The following is a 15,575-nucleotide window of genomic DNA, read 5'->3' as shown; positions in this document are numbered from 1 at the left end:
AAGTACAATAAAATATTTTAAAAAATTAAAAAAAAAAAAAAGTAATCTGTGAGGATAAAGATCAGAAAGTCATTGCCTCTGAGGAAAGGGGCGATTGGCTGGAGATGGGCATAAGAGAACTTTCTGGCATGATGGAAATGTTTCTTAATTGATTTAGATGTGCTTACAAGAATGTTTACATTTGTCAAATCTCCTCAAACTGTACCCATAAAATCTGTCCAATTTATTTTTGTAAATTATACCTCAATTTTAAAAACTTGGACCCCTAATATTTATTTTGTGAAATGAAAGAAATGGGAAAGTCTGGAGGTGGTAGACATGTCCAGAGCATTCTGAAGTTTGAAACTGTCTCACAAAACTCTGTGTTAAAAAGAAAACATGCCATCAGATTCTTTATGCTAGTATCTACATTGAATCTTCATATATTTGAAGCTGATATCCTTTGATGGGTTGTACATGCTTTCTAAGGAGCTCTGGTGGTGCAGTGGTTAAGCGTTCAGCTGCTAAAAGGTCAGCGGTTCAAACCCACCAGCCACTCCTGGGGAGAAAGATGTGGCAGTTGCTTCGGTAAAGACTACAGCCTTGGAAACCCTATGGGGAAGTTCTGATCTGTCCTATAGGGTCGCTATGAGTCAGAATCAACTCAGTGGCCATGGGTTTGGTTTTGGTATGTGCTTTCTTCTTTAAGAAAATCAAATTTTCCTGAAGTATTCATATGTCAGGATTTTACCCATTCTCTCTAAAAAATAATCGCTACTTGATTCCTTCTGGCCTTTTTTCTCTTTAGGCCAACAGAACTTTTCAGGAGTTGTAATGCTCAGTCAGATCAAGGAGCCATGAATGATATGAAGCTGTGGGAGAAAGGAAGCATAAAGATGCCCTTTATAAACATACCTGTTCTTGACATTAAAAAGTGCCAGCCGGAAATGTGGAAAGCAGTAGCTTGTTCACTGCAGATTAAGCCTTGTCATAGTAAATCCCGGGGAAGTATCATTTGCAAGTAAGTTTGTTTCTTCACAATGACTCTCCAGTTTTGGTTCAGATCCTCCATGATCTACCCACAGCCTAACTTTTAAAGTTTTCTCTCCCACCACTTCCCTTTGCCCATCATCCCCACATGCCAAATGCTTTCCAACTTTTCCCCCTCTGCTTGAAATGCCCTTCCCCCCATTTCCAATTATCTAAGTCCTGCCTCTCCTTCTTGGCCCCTCCCAAATACCAGTCATTCCTATGGAATCTCTGAGATTTCTTCAGCTGATAGAAATCTATCCTTCCTACAAATTCCTATAGAACTTTATTTGTACTTCTCTTATAGAACTTACTCAGTTAAAGAAACATTTGTTGAGTAACTTAGATGTGCAGCTCGATTTTATTTTTATAGTTTAATTTGTGTACTTATATTCTCTGTTACACTTTGCTCTCTTTGAAGAGCTTATTCATTTTTGTGCCTTTTTTTGTTGTTGTATCCTCTTTCCTCTTTTGCTTTTCTTCAGGGATTAACATAACACTGACACTCAATTGGTATCCCATAAGTATTGAATGAATGAAGGAGTCAGTGAGTATAGTCATTAGGACCTGTTCCTAGTAAACATTTTGTGAGTGGTGTGCTTAGGAGATTTAGAAAGTAAAGATGGGAGCTGCTTTGGTGGATGAAACCACAACCATTAACTACATAGTAATTTGTCAGCCTCTCTTCAACAATCTTTCCTTCTTCTCTCCCCTCCCCAGAAGCTCTTCCAAAACCAAGTTAATATCTAGCCCCTAAGTTATTGGTGTGTGGCTCAGTGCTGCTGGGTTCTTGATAGCTGATTATAGATTGTTTCAACCTTAAACAGGGTCCAGATCTCTTCTCTGACATGACTTGGGGATGACCTGAGTAGGGCAGATTCTGAAGGGTGACTGTTACGTGACATGCAAAAGGGGGAAATTTATAGACCCTGTTAGCACAAAAAACTTACAGAAGAGGAGTCAAATCCCTCTTGAAGCTGGAGAAAATTTTTAAGTAGTAGACAATCCAATTGTTAGTAAGGTGTCAAACATCTGAATGTTGATAACTAAATAGATATTAGAAAAAGAAAAAGAAAAAAAGGAAGCATAGAGTCCTGAAGGTCAGATGTATGATTCTGCAAATTTCCTTCCGAAGAGATTGAAAAACCACATTGATGGTACTAACAGTAAAATTTAACAAGGCCTTTGATTGCAGGTAAGAGAAAGTTAGGGATGCTTTTATAGTGTAATATATTACTTATTATTCAGCCGGGGGCCCATTATGACTCCTGTTCTCTTTTGCCATACTTATACCTAACCAATTGTGGAACATTGTTAAGTTATGAAGACTCACTTTCTGGAAGGCTTCAGAAACAGAATTGATATTGACCAGACAACATGAGGAAGTTCCTTAAACCCTAAATTTCTGTATATTTTTCTTTTCAAGATCAGATTGTGTGGAAATTCTCAAAAAATGTGGAGACCAAAACAAATTCCCTGAAGACCATACAGCTGAAAGTATTTGTGAGCTTTTATCACCTACAGATGATCTGGAAAATTGTATACCTTTGGATACATATCTCAGTAAATACTTTTATTTTATTTTATTTTTTGATATTTCAAGCACTTCTTCCTTTTATCTCTGCCATTGATGTTTGTTTTAGATGAGCAACAATCTGTTGAGAGCATGTGGTTTAATTAGACTGTCTCAGTCATAGACCTTATCTTATTTGCTTGGCCTTTTTGGCCTAGGACATAAATGTCATCATAAAACATATAGGCAGAAGTGATTACAACTCTTGCTTTTCTTCAGTTCAAGTTTCTTGTCTTGGCTCTTGAAACATAATCTTATAAAAAGGCACAGAATAGTTACTCGTTTTTCCTTCTACCAGTGGAATGAGGTTGTAAACTCTTATCAGTCAGGAATTCTAAGCAGTGAATCAGGGGCCAGCATGCTCATATAACCAGTTCTATGTCATTACTGTCTCCTTGCCATTATTTGACCAGGCAGTAGAACTCCCCCCTAGGTAGTATTCAGCTTTTCGTCATCAGAGTATCAGTGGACCTGAGCCAGACATTGCCTTGAGTTACCAGATAGGGAGTAAGGCATGATGGTCTGGGTTGGTACATGAAAATGGAACCTATCTCACTGCTTCAGCTTCTGTCTGCCAAATACTCCTGCCAAGAGCTAGAAGCATAAGTTGATGTCTCATTGATGGATCCTAGATATAAGCTTCCTGGCAGCAAGGTGGAAATGTGTGGTGGAAACCAGAGGATAGCAAGCAGAACTCCTGTACACCAAGTAGTTAGGACTATGCTGCCACCAGGGGGCATTAGTGTCATGAGCTCTCTGGAAAGGCAATGAATTAAGTCAGAATTAAGTCTGGCTGCATATAAGAGAACAACAAAATACAAGTAAAAGAAAGCCCAGAAGTAAATGTTCCAGGGCTGCTTTAGTAAGCTCCATTATCATCAGGAATCCGGGTTGTTTCTTTCTCCACCATCCTTAACATTTGGTTTCTGTCATAAATGTTCATGTACTTCATCATCACGGTATGGCTGCTGGATTTCCAGCCACCATATCATAGTTCCAGATGGTAAAAAGGAGTAGGGAGAACAAACAACTTCTTAATCTCATTGGCTATCCCTAGTCGTAAGGGATACTGGGAAAGTTTGGGTCCATTGCCAGCCTAAATAAAATTGGGGTTCCATTAGTAAGAGGAAGAGAAGAGTGGATGCTAGATTTGCAGCTAGTAATATCTGCCACATTTCTCAACAAACTATGTCCCTAAACTTTGGTGTTCAGTAAGGCAAAAAAGAGACCCTTTGTGACTTTAAGCAGATCAGCTTCACCTCTTTGAGCCTTAGTTTCCCTGTTTGTAAAATGATAGTATAGATAGTCTTAGATTCTGAGTCTGGCCTGAAATCAAGTAAGCGAAACTAATGTATTCATAATCATAGTCTCTATTAGAACAGTCAGCTGTATGAGTAGAAGGAAACTGTTTCAACAGGAGGAAGATTGAAATGCTTTGTTTGAATTTCAGTGCTCTGTTTAAATATTACACATAGTTTATATTAGCTGAGACCTTTCTTTTGTCGTTATTTCACAAGTTAACAAATATAATGATGGAGTCCATCTTACCATAATAAATTATCATTTTTGGTACAATGTGCTAAATAATCCCTGTCAGACATACCACCTGTTTGACCACCCTATCCAAAATGTATCTGTCACTTTCCACAACTTTTTTCTTCTTATGCTTATCTGACCTTTATAAATTGTGTGTGTCTGTGTTTGTGTGTAAGTCTGTTTCTCTACCAGAATGTAAACTCCATGTTAGGGACTTGTCTGTTTTGTTCACCATTGTAACTCCAGTGCCTACAACCTTGCCTGGCATATTGTAGGTACTCAGTAAATAAATGAATTTATGTGTGTTTATGCTAAATTCACAAATGATCAAAGAATCTAACTGTTTTAATAGCTTACTAGAATCAGGCCTTGCCTTAATGCTCATGAGCTCTCCATTTATTCCACCCACGATTAACTCAGAGAATTTACAGACCTCTGTTACTCTTTTAGGTTGGCTAAACTGATGTTTCATTGGCTTTTCAGGACCAAGTACTTTAGGTAACATTGTAGAAGAGGTAACTCACCCCTGTAACCCAAATCCTTGCCCCGCTAATGAGCTCTGTGAGGTAAACCGAAAAGGATGTCCATTTGGAGATCCCTGCCTTCCATACTCTTGTGTTCAAGGTAAGAGGTAGATGGGTGTGGATGTGGGATGAGTATGGATAGGTGCTGCTAGTGTTTTTTGTAGGGGTTCTCTTTGGAGTGAGATTACAAGGGGCTTTATACATTGTTTTCCTGCAATGTTTTGAGACTTTCCCAGTAAGCATGTATTATTTATGTAAGCAGAAAAAAAAAGATAATTGTAATCTTCAATTGTCGTTTAGATTGTAAACTAAAAATATCAATCCAAAGCTTGACTCTCAAAATGAGTTTTAGGATTTTTGAATACAAAACAAAAGAGAACATTGGGCCAGTGTTTTGTACTTTCTCTTCCATGCTGTAATGTTTGAGAAAACGCACTATACATTGTTTGTGGGGTTTTTTTTTTTCCTCTTCTTTCCTTTAGTATATGGAGAAATGATATAATCAATAGGATGTATAAATACCTCCATGAAGATTAATATTGTGTTTAAATGCGTATGATTTTAAGACTGAAAAATCTTTATCCTGTAGACTCTTGATGGTCTTTATCTCTCTGTAGGTCCCTTTAGAACATAGTTGTGATCATCTTTTGCTTTCTTTGATCAATTTCCCAGTTGAAAATATTTCTTTATCGTGTTAAAATCAACATCTGTAAATATTTGTGAAGTAAAATGGAACAAAAGGTTAAATAAACATGTCTCAAAGGATCACCTGTGTAGTGTTTTCATAATACCTAAATATATCAGCTATGGAATCATAACAAACCTTATTAAAATTGAAAATGTTTGGGTGTTTTAAATTTCAAGATAGTATTTTCTTTCTATTATCTTTGTGTTGTAATTTTGCCAGTGTTTTCCTTGGCAAAGAAAACAAGGTGTATTTGCTTAAAGTAGTGACATCCATATTCTTTAAATGTGGAATTCAATTAAGAATTTTCTTGTTTTGTTAAACTAAGAAAACTCACCTTATAATAAGATAGAAACGGTTAAGATATAAAATGGGTTTTTCTTACACCCCCCCAAATATTCAATTTTTCTTTCAGTTTAAGGTATGTTTGTGTTCCATCACTAAAAAATTTTCCGACAAAAATTATTCTAAAAATACGTCAGTTTCCATGTTCCATTTTTAAAAACTTTTGAGTGGCACAAAGAAATAAAAAGTTAATAGCATTTTAGTGCTTAACTATAGCTAATTTTAGGGTATAAGTCCTTAATTATCAACATCCCACAGAACATAGAATTTTTATTTGAAAGGATATATTTTTGGCCAATGGATCAAGGCAAAATCCTTAATTTGGTGGAAGTTTTGTTGCACAATCTTTAAAAGCCACACAGTACCTAGAAGTCTTTCGTGAAGTATATCTAATGTCATAAAACAATGTCATAGAGCAGTACCATCTATCTCACCTAATTTTTGTTTGTACAGGTTGCAAATTGGGAGAAGCTTCTGATTTCATTGTCCGTCAAGGGACACTAATCCAGGTGCCATCATCTGCAGGGGAAGTTGGTTGTTATAAAATTTGTTCATGTGGGCAAAGTGGACTCTTAGAAAACTGTATGGAGATGCACTGTATAGACCTCCAGAAGTCTTGTATTGTTGGAGGAAAAAGAAAAAGTGAGTGTTTAACTACATTCCTTATTTATTTTTGGTTTTAATACGAGATACTGTCTTAGCTTTGTTGGAAAAACATTGAATGGATTCTTCTCAAAGAGTAAGCACTACAAATCAGACACTTAAGGGCATTATTTTTCAAACTATACAGGGCTCTAGGACTTCTAAAGAATCCTCTTAGAAACTTCCTCAAGAAGAGGCTAATAGCTAATACTGGAATAGTTAATACTTATTGAATTCTAACCGTGTGCCAAGCACTATGCTAAGTCTTGGCCTAGATTATCTCATTTAATCCTCCAGTTACCCTTTGATGTAGGTACTGTTATCATCCCTACTTCACAGACATGGAAGCTGATGGTTATTAAAGAGATCGCCCAGCCAGTAAATGGCAAAGTGGGATTCAGTCCCGGCCTATTTGGCTCTAATGCCCATGCTCTTCACAGGCAAGACCACAGGTACCCCCTTCTCCACCCTTCCCCATACATGCCCCACCACCACCACACGCACAAACTCAGAATTTGGTATCGTGGAGAGCAAATTGGAGGGTGGGAACCACACTGTTGGTTAGGAGTTGAGAGAGGGCATATTAAAAAATGCCACCCTTTGATCACCTTCTCTAAAAGTCTTGGGATCTTGATTTCTCACTTCGTCCTTAACCATCGTTTGTTTATAGCCTTAACAATTCTACTCCTACTCTACCCCCATCAACTAGAGTAGTTCACCTTTTATATGCTTCTTTGTTTACTCTTCTGTGTGAGATCTCATTGGAAAGAAGAGTACTCTTGGCTAAAAAGAGCTTCCAAACTTCTGCCATAGAGCAAGTCAGGTATTTGTTTCTTAGTCCATTTTCTACTTGTGGAGGTAGGGTAACTTGTATCAGAAAATATCTGAGGATAAACCAATTCATTCCTGCCATAACTTTTCACTGACTAAAGGCCTATTTTGTACAAAAGAACATGCTAATACCTTGCAGAGCTGAAACTGAGATTGCAGATTGGGGTCAGGCTTCACATGATAAGATGGGAAGAGTGTGAGCCACAAGAAGGAGCAGACCAAGTACTCTTCTGGAGCTAGTCATTCCTTCCAGGACATCAGAGGGTCTTTGACCCAAAAATGGTATCAGGACTGGAGAGATGAGTGAAATTCTAGGAGGACTGGAGCTAGTCATTCCTTCCAGGACATCAGAGGGTCTTTGACCCAAAAATGGTATCAGGACTGGAGAGATGAGTGAAATTCTAGGAGGAAAAGAGCATTCCAGGCAGAGGGGCAGGCCAAAACATTCTCAGAAAATACGGAGCAGTCTGGTGAGACCAGCACATTAGAAATTTGGAGGGATGTGGTGAAAGGTAAATAGAAAATACAAAGATCACAGACATAACTCCCTCCTTTTGTATATTCAGAAGTAATCTTTCAAGAACTTCTTTTTTAAACTATTAAATTTTTTATTTATGCTCATTTCTAAATATAGATCAACATTTTATTTCTCTTTCTCTTAGGTCATGGAACATCCTTTAATATCGACTGCAATGTCTGTTCTTGTTTTGCTGGCAATTTGGTGTGTTCTACCCGCCTCTGCCTCAGTGAGCATAGTTCAGAAGATGACCATCGCACCTTCACAGGTAACCGTGGTCACCCAGAGGCTGTCCTCAGTGGGCCTTCATCCCACTGGACCCATTTTTCCCTTAAAGGCAGCTTCTCTGGGCTTGTCTAACAGATAAGACTGGCACTATTTCTCAAGAGTGGGTTTAACTGCAAATATACCCAATAAAATAAATACAGAATCTGAGAGCAAGACAGTTTCCTTCCCTGGATCTTGGTTTGCTCATCTGTGAATTGAAGGCATTGAACTAAATGATTTCTTAGGGCCCTTCCAGCACTAATATTCTGGAATTCCATGAGTCAAAAAGAACAGGGTCAGTGATTAGAATGGTTTTAGTTAAATGGAACTTTTTTACCTGGTAAACTACCTTATTTACCCCCTACACTGTGGTTCAAAATGCCCGTGTATTTTCTAGGTTGCATCTGTTCTAATGTTTTTTTCACCGCCTTCTTCCTTAGAGAAGCCATAGAGGGGTGTGAGGATGAAGACTGTGCTAAAGATTTGTAGCATCAACTTTTACATTTTAATTTAGTTATATCTAATTTTTTTTGGAAGGTGAACTTTACAACTAGCAGAACCCTTTTTGTCTGTAGTGTATGTCCCTTAGTGCGCTGGGATAAATTAAATTAATGACTATTTAGCTAGCAGAATCTGAGGAGATTTTACTGGCCACAAAGTACACCACATTTCTTGGGACTCAAACGTGACTCAGAGAGAGACATTCATAAAAGTTCATAATTTTCAAAATTACAATAATTTGCCAAGTTACCTTCTCATTATTTTCCCTCTGTAAGGAGATTAGAGTGGAAGGAACCTATGTGAGGAGCTTACAGCCTCCCAGGTCTGTCTTGGTTTTGGTGTCACCCTTTCACATTAGAGAAATTCCCCAGGCCAGAGCTCAGAAATCTAAATTATAGATTTTATATAACAGATTGGGAAAAACATTCTTTACCTTTCCTACCTATAGCCTTCTTTATGGGAGTCTCTACCTAGGATCAAGATCTGGAAGCCCTCAGTTAGCTGGCAATGAAACGGAACAAAGGAAAGCCATTATGCAGCCATTATGGCTTCTCAGAGCCTTGCTGCCTTTAAAAACCCTGTCAGGGATTGGAGGGAAGTTTTTTAGGACTTAATTTACAATTCTGTTTTAACATTAGACCTCCATATGATACACCTTAAGAAGGAAATAGGACAGGGAATAGACAAGTACGTATTGTTGAGGTTGTTTCATCTTTTCAGGCCTGCCTTGTAACTGCGCCGATCAGTTTGTCCCTGTGTGTGGGCAGAACGGGCGCACTTACCCCAGTGCCTGCATTGCTCGCTGTGTGGGTCTCCAAGACCATCAATTTGAGTTTGGATCCTGCATCTCAAAGGATCCGTGTAATCCTAATCCTTGCCAAAAAAACCAAAGGTAAGTCAAAAGACTCCCTATCTTTTTCAACACAAAACCAGTACTTACAAAGTATCTACTAAGTACCAGGCAATGGAAATACAAAGATGAATAAGAAGTGGTCTCTGCCCTGAAGATTTTGGAGCCTAGAGGGAAAGAGAGCTGGGTAAAACGCTTGGTAACGGGCTGTGATTGACAGCCCAGAAGTGGAGCAGTTAATGAAGCCTGGGGAAGGGCCTAGGAAAGCCCCTAGAGGATGTGATACTCAGCCGAATCTAGAAAGATGAGTAGGAGATTGCAGGGGGTGATTTGCAGGGGCAGAAAGATGGTGCTGGTGAAAGCAGAGAGTAACAGGAACAAAAATCTTGGCTGCTGGAAATGAGAGAACATAGTGTATGCTGGGAGCTATAGCAGCTCTGTAAGACTGAAACATAAAGTGTGAGGCAAGGAGTCATAGCAGATGAGACAAGGAATGTATGTATTCATGTTAGTAGCTGTTTATGCCTAATAGTAAGGAGCCCTAGTGGTGCAGTAGTTAAGCGCTCGCCTGCTAACTGAAAGGTTGGTGGTTCAAACCCACCAGCCGTTCTGTGGAAGAAAGATGTGGCAGTCTGCTTCTGTAAAGATTACAGCCTTGGAAACCCTATGGGGCAGTTCTACTCTGTCCTGTAGGGTTGCTATGAGTCAGAACTGATTTGATGGCAACAAGTTTGGTTTTTATTATGCCTGATACTAAGGGGATGTTTTTTTCTACTTACATACCTTCATTTTAGAGATTGGATATGAGAAATCTCGGAAATGCAACTTTGGTATTACTTGAAATTACTTTTCTTGGCCTCCTTTCTTTGCAACTTCCTCACTGAGCTCAGAGTACAGTTGCCTGGGCTTAATGATGGCTTTCTGTATGTGCTGGCCGCCAGGACAAGGGTCCTGTTGACTTTCTAGGCTTCAGCCTTTAGAAACTGGAGTTTTCTGTTAGAACTGGTGTTTCTGCTTCCTCAGAGACCTGAGAAGAACACTTCCCAGTGCCGCAGTCCTTGCCTTATGAAGGAATTTGTGGAGAATAAGCAAGTGCCTCCCTGTCCTAAAAACTCTGGTACAGGATGGAGGGAGGAAAACATTTTCTTGTGTGTTAAAAGAAAATGGCAAAGAGAATTGGTTGCCCATAATAGCAAAGTTTATACCATGAAAACTAAGCCCAGAAAGTTTCTTTGGAAAGGAGACAGGGTGCTGTGCATAAGAAAAGCAAGGCTGAGGATATAAGCCAAAAGGATTATATAGGTCATGTTGGGAGGTAGAAGTGAAGGTTATTTTGATTTTTGTTGTTTGTTTGGTTCTCTCCATTTTCTAACCTTTCTGAATAAAGTTGTATTGCTTTTTTAATAAAAGCAATCAAAAGAGATCTCAAAGTGAGAAAGGCCTTTTTGGATACAACCCAAACCAATATAAAAGAAAAGATTGAAAAATTTGGCTACATGAAAATCAAAATTTTCTGCACAGTAACAGACAAATGACAAACTGGGAAGAATAACTGCATCACATATCATAGAGAAAGGGCTGATATCCTTACAATATAAAAATATAAAGACCCCCTACAAAGCAGTAAGAAAAAGATCAACAACCTAATATAAAGTGGGCAAAGATCAATAGCCTACTAGAAAAATGGGCCAAGGACATAAACATAGAGAAAACAACAAGTGTTTCTTAAATACTTGAAAAGATGCTTTATTAGTTAGGGTAAGTAACTCTAGCTACTGTGTACCCCCCTGAAAAACAGCTGAATCTCAGTAAGAACAGTGAGCTTTGTGGTGTTTTAATTTTCCCTAGTCCCATCTCCCCACCAAAAAAAGCCCGTTGCCATCGAGTCGATTCCAACTCATAGCAACCCTATAGGACAGAGTAGAACTGGCCCATAGGGTTTCTGAGGAGTGGCTGATGGATTCGAACTGCTAACCTTTTGGTTAGCAGCCAAACGCTTAACTACTGTGCCACCAGGGCCCCTATCTCCCCACAGCCACCCCCAGTCCAGCTCCACAATAAGCTTAAAAAAAAAACACCAAACACACTGCTGTCAGCCGACCCTACAGGACAGAGTAGAACTGACCTATAGGGTTTCCAAGGCTGTAAATCTTTACGGAAGCAGACTGCCACATCTTTCTCCTGTGGACTGGCTGTTGGGTTCAAATCACTGACCTTTCAGTTCACAGCCAAGTACTTTAACCACTGTGCCACCAGGGCTCCTTACAATAGGCTTGAAAACCTGCAAATCATGGTGTTTAAAAAAGAAAAACCAGCCTAGCAGCCACCAGCAGGGAGCAGAACAGGGTTGCAGCTCTTTCATAGCCTCATTCCCAGAGAACTGTAATTATTTGACCTGTCTGGTGGTTCTCTGAAGCCCTGTTGGTGCAGTAGTTAAGAGCTTCGACTACTAACCAAAAGGTCGACAGTTCTAATCCACCAGCTGCTCCTTGGAAAACCTGTGGGGCAGTTGTCTGTCCTATAGAGTCACTATGAGTCAGAATTCGCTCAATGGCAAGGGGTTTGGTTTGGGTTTTTGGTGGTTCTCTGGAATGACACAATCATCCTGTTAGGCACAGAAAAAGCATTTGACAAAATTCAACACCTTTTCATGATAAAAACAGTTAAAAAACTAGAAATAGAAAGGGAACTTCCTCAACCTGTAGAAGCCATTTATGAAGAACTCACAGCTAACATCATACTTATTGAAAAACTGAAAGCTTTCCCTCCAAATTTTTCAGGACATAGAGTGAAGCCTTCTCTCAAAACAGGCTCATACTAACCAAGCTGAAAATTATCCAGTTGCTGTCGAGTCAATTCTTATTTAGTGACACCATCTGTGTCAGAGTAGAACTATACTCCACTGGGTTTTCAATGGCTAAGTTTTTTTGTAAGTAGATCCCCAGGCCTTTATTATGAGGTTCCTTTGGGTGGACTTGAACCGCCAACCTTTTGATAAGCAGCCAAGAGTGTTAACCATTTGCACCACCCAGGGACTCCAGCAGAAAATTGTTGTTGGGTACTGTTGAGTCAATTTCAACTCATAGTGACCCCATGTTACAGAGTAAAACTGCCCCATAGGGTTTCCTAGGTTGTAATATTTTAGGGAAGCATATCGCCAGGTCTTTCTCCTGTGGACCCGCTGGGTGAGCTCAAACCACCAACCTTTGTGTTAGCAGCTGAGCGCTTAACCGTTTGCACTACCAGGGCTTCTTAGGAGAAAATTAGGCACCTGAAAATGTTTCATTCATTATTGACTTGAAGGCCTCCATCATTGGAACCCAGCCCACCTGTCTGGCCTCATCTCATGCCACTTCTACTCCATGCATCCTTTGCTCCTGCCCTCAGGGTCACCCGCATCACATGTTTGCTCATACTGCATCCTCCGCCTGCCAAGCCTGTGCGGCCCTCCTTACCCTCCAGTTTCCAGCTAGAACACCATCTCCCCCAGGATGCTTTCCCCAGCTCACCAATCAGAATGACTGGATTTTTTGTGAAATGTTCTACCTGGTAGCCTACTTTATATGCGTGCTTGACTCTCCTGCTCTGTTTCCCGTTTATCTTTTGCTTTCTCCTCAACCTCCCATGCCTACCCCAGTGCTTTGCCAGCCTCGCCACAGTCCCTCCCTCCATTGGCTCATGGTGCTGCATTCATGTTTTTTAGATGCATACCAAAACCACAAGTCTGCCTGACAACTTTTGATAAATTTGGATGTAGCCAATATGAGTGTGTGCCAAGACAGGTCACCTGTGACCAGGCCCGCGATCCTGTTTGTGACACAGACCACATGGAACACAACAATCTCTGCACTTTATACCAAAGAGGAAAAACCCTCTCTTACAGAGGCCTGTGCCAGGTATAGTTGTTTGGCTGATGAACCAAAGTACACTAAGCATAAGATTGTTTATGATCTTTTATAGATAAATAAGCAGCGAGACCTCTTGAGAATCTTCTGTGAATCTTCTTAAGTCTAGAGAGCTCAATCCTCCACCGAAAATGAATCATCCCCAGGATTGGCTTTTTCTCCTCACTCTGGAGGGCCATCTTGCTACTGAGTGCACTTTTATGCACATTGTGTATGAGCAAGAGTAGAGAGTGGCTCCTTGCCGCCCATTCCTAGGAAAATAATTTGAAGTTTCACCCTCCTGGCTTGCATCAGCACCATTTTCACTTCCCCTAGTTCTGTGGGTACTCACTAAAAAACAAATCAGGAAGAATGTGAGTTAAAACAACCAAGAAAAGAGTTCCTTTTCCACTTTTCCTACCATAGTCCCACCTTCTGTGGCACTGAAAATTGATTGAAAATTTCTCTAAGACTTAATGTCTTTTTATACCAGCTTATTTCTCGATCTTTTGGGGCTGTGGAATCTGCATTCATGTTAAAAATAAATAAATAACCACGAGGCCAACTCCCATTGGGTGCTTCCCACATTCACCACTGACCTGTGTGCTGACCCCTTTCCCTGAGGGATTCTCATGTTTGGGCCCAGAATCCCCAGCCCACAACCAGCTAATAGCTGACATGATTGCTTCTCATTCCCTGGTCTTCATAGTCAGAAAAATCCCTTCAGCTTGTCTTTCCTATACTTGTTTTCTTTTAAAGCTTCTGTTCTGATTGCATTTGTATGTTCTACTCTGAATTCCCAGTCTTCTCTTCCACCTTGTTCCCCCTTCCTGGCTATGATTTTTCTCTGACATATTCCTAACCCAGCTGATAGATCCGGAGTCTATCCATGCCACTTTGATCACCCCAGTCTTCTCTCTGGGTATAGGAATCTTCTCATTCCGTACCCAGTATGAAATGACAAAGCCTCCATATCTGCATGAAGATCAATCTTGTTTTCTTCAAACAGGCATGTCTGGAATACTAATAGAAGTCTGGAGGGAGGGGGGATTTTTATCTCATATCAGTTCACATGAAATGAGCACCCAAGTCTTAGAGAGACTGAAAAAGTAATCTCTTCAGTTCATTTTGGGATATCCCTGTTGTCCCCATTCCGCCCATCTCAGGAGCTTAAGAGAGTCCCTGGAATTCATGCCTGTGTCATTTTTCTTCCTAAAAATAGGGAGGTCTGCTGTATGCTCTTAGTTAGGAAAAGTACATCATAGAAGTTTCCAGGCTCACTGTGCTTTGTTTGCCCCCAGCCCTTCTGCAGAGCCACAGAGCCTGTGTGTGGACACAATGGTGAGACCTACAGTAGCGTGTGTGCTGCCTACTCGGACCGGGTGGCCGTCGATTACTATGGACCTTGCCAGGCCGTCGGGGTCCTCTCAGAGTACAGTTCTGTCATTGAGTGTGCTGCTGTGAAGTGTCCTCCGCTTTCAGCGACTAGGTGCAAACCCATCATCCCACCCGGTAGGCTGATAGACGGCATCACTCTGGGTTGACCTTAAAAAGCTGTGGTCCCCTTAGACATCATCTGGTCTGGTGGTATTAAAACAATATGGCAAACTTTTTTCAAATAAAATCTTACACCAAGCACCAATTTATAAACAGATAAAGCAGTATTTAAGAACTAAAAGTTCAAATGCATATGTTTACTTATTATAAAGTGAATGAATTAGTAATTAATGGATGAATAACTGAAGTAGTTTTGATGAACACAAACATTTAAACTTGAGAGAAACGGAAGACAGTTGTTGTATCAGATTAGCCTTAGCATCTAATTTAATTATTTTGGTTGTACATAATCAAGAAAGTCTTATTTCATACAGACTGTTGTAAGCAGTAGCAGTTTTCTCAACAGCTTACCTTATAACCTCACACTCTTCAGTTGAACAGCGGGGGCGGAGAGGCTTTATTCTGAGTCTGCACAAAACAGGTTAGCCTGGAGTCTACCAAGTTCATTCCTTCACCCATTAATTCATCAAATATTTATTGAGCTTACAGGACATGACAGATACTCTTCTAGGCACTGGGGACACAGTAGTGAGCACAACAAAGCCTCTACCCTCATGGAGACCATGTTCTGAGGGAAGAGACAGACCGAACACATTACTGTGCAAATCCATGCGAAGTCAGGTGGCAACAAGCAAGACAGTGGGATAGGGAGGGTCTGGGTGGGAGGTTACTAATGTATTGGTTACTGATCTCTCTTTTGTTAAAATATGGTATAATATTACGTTTGATTAATTTTTAAAATTAAATTTGAATCAGCCCACAACCACCGCAAGAAAGGAAATAGTAAAGATCAGAGCAGAAATAAATGAAATAGAGAACAGAAAAACAATAGAAAGAATCAACAAAACCAAAAGT

The 15,575-nt window shown here is 40.0% G+C and overlaps 1 protein-coding gene across 2 annotated transcripts in view; it reads left to right on the top strand.

Annotated features, from left to right (window-relative positions):
• RECK (reversion inducing cysteine rich protein with kazal motifs) overlaps nt 1-15,575 on the top strand; it is a 64,021-nt gene that overhangs the window by 44,164 nt on the left and 4,282 nt on the right. For both annotated transcript variants that reach the window (XM_004372277.1, XM_004372276.1), the window contains 8 exons: nt 788-1,000; nt 2,435-2,571; nt 4,601-4,741; nt 6,125-6,313; nt 7,807-7,929; nt 9,150-9,321; nt 12,983-13,175; nt 14,465-14,675. In XM_004372277.1, coding sequence (XP_004372334.1) covers nt 788-1,000; nt 2,435-2,571; nt 4,601-4,741; nt 6,125-6,313; nt 7,807-7,929; nt 9,150-9,321; nt 12,983-13,175; nt 14,465-14,675 — 1,379 coding nt within the window. The remainder of the gene's footprint in view (nt 1-787; nt 1,001-2,434; nt 2,572-4,600; nt 4,742-6,124; nt 6,314-7,806; nt 7,930-9,149; nt 9,322-12,982; nt 13,176-14,464; nt 14,676-15,575) is intronic.

The sequence above is a fragment of the Trichechus manatus genome, unplaced genomic scaffold (genome assembly GCF_000243295.1).
Source record: "Trichechus manatus latirostris isolate Lorelei unplaced genomic scaffold, TriManLat1.0 scaffold00016, whole genome shotgun sequence".
Taxonomy (NCBI): domain Eukaryota; kingdom Metazoa; phylum Chordata; class Mammalia; order Sirenia; family Trichechidae; genus Trichechus; species Trichechus manatus.
The sequence above is the reverse complement of the archived record's forward strand: the minus strand, read 5'-3'. Positions and strand labels throughout refer to the sequence as shown.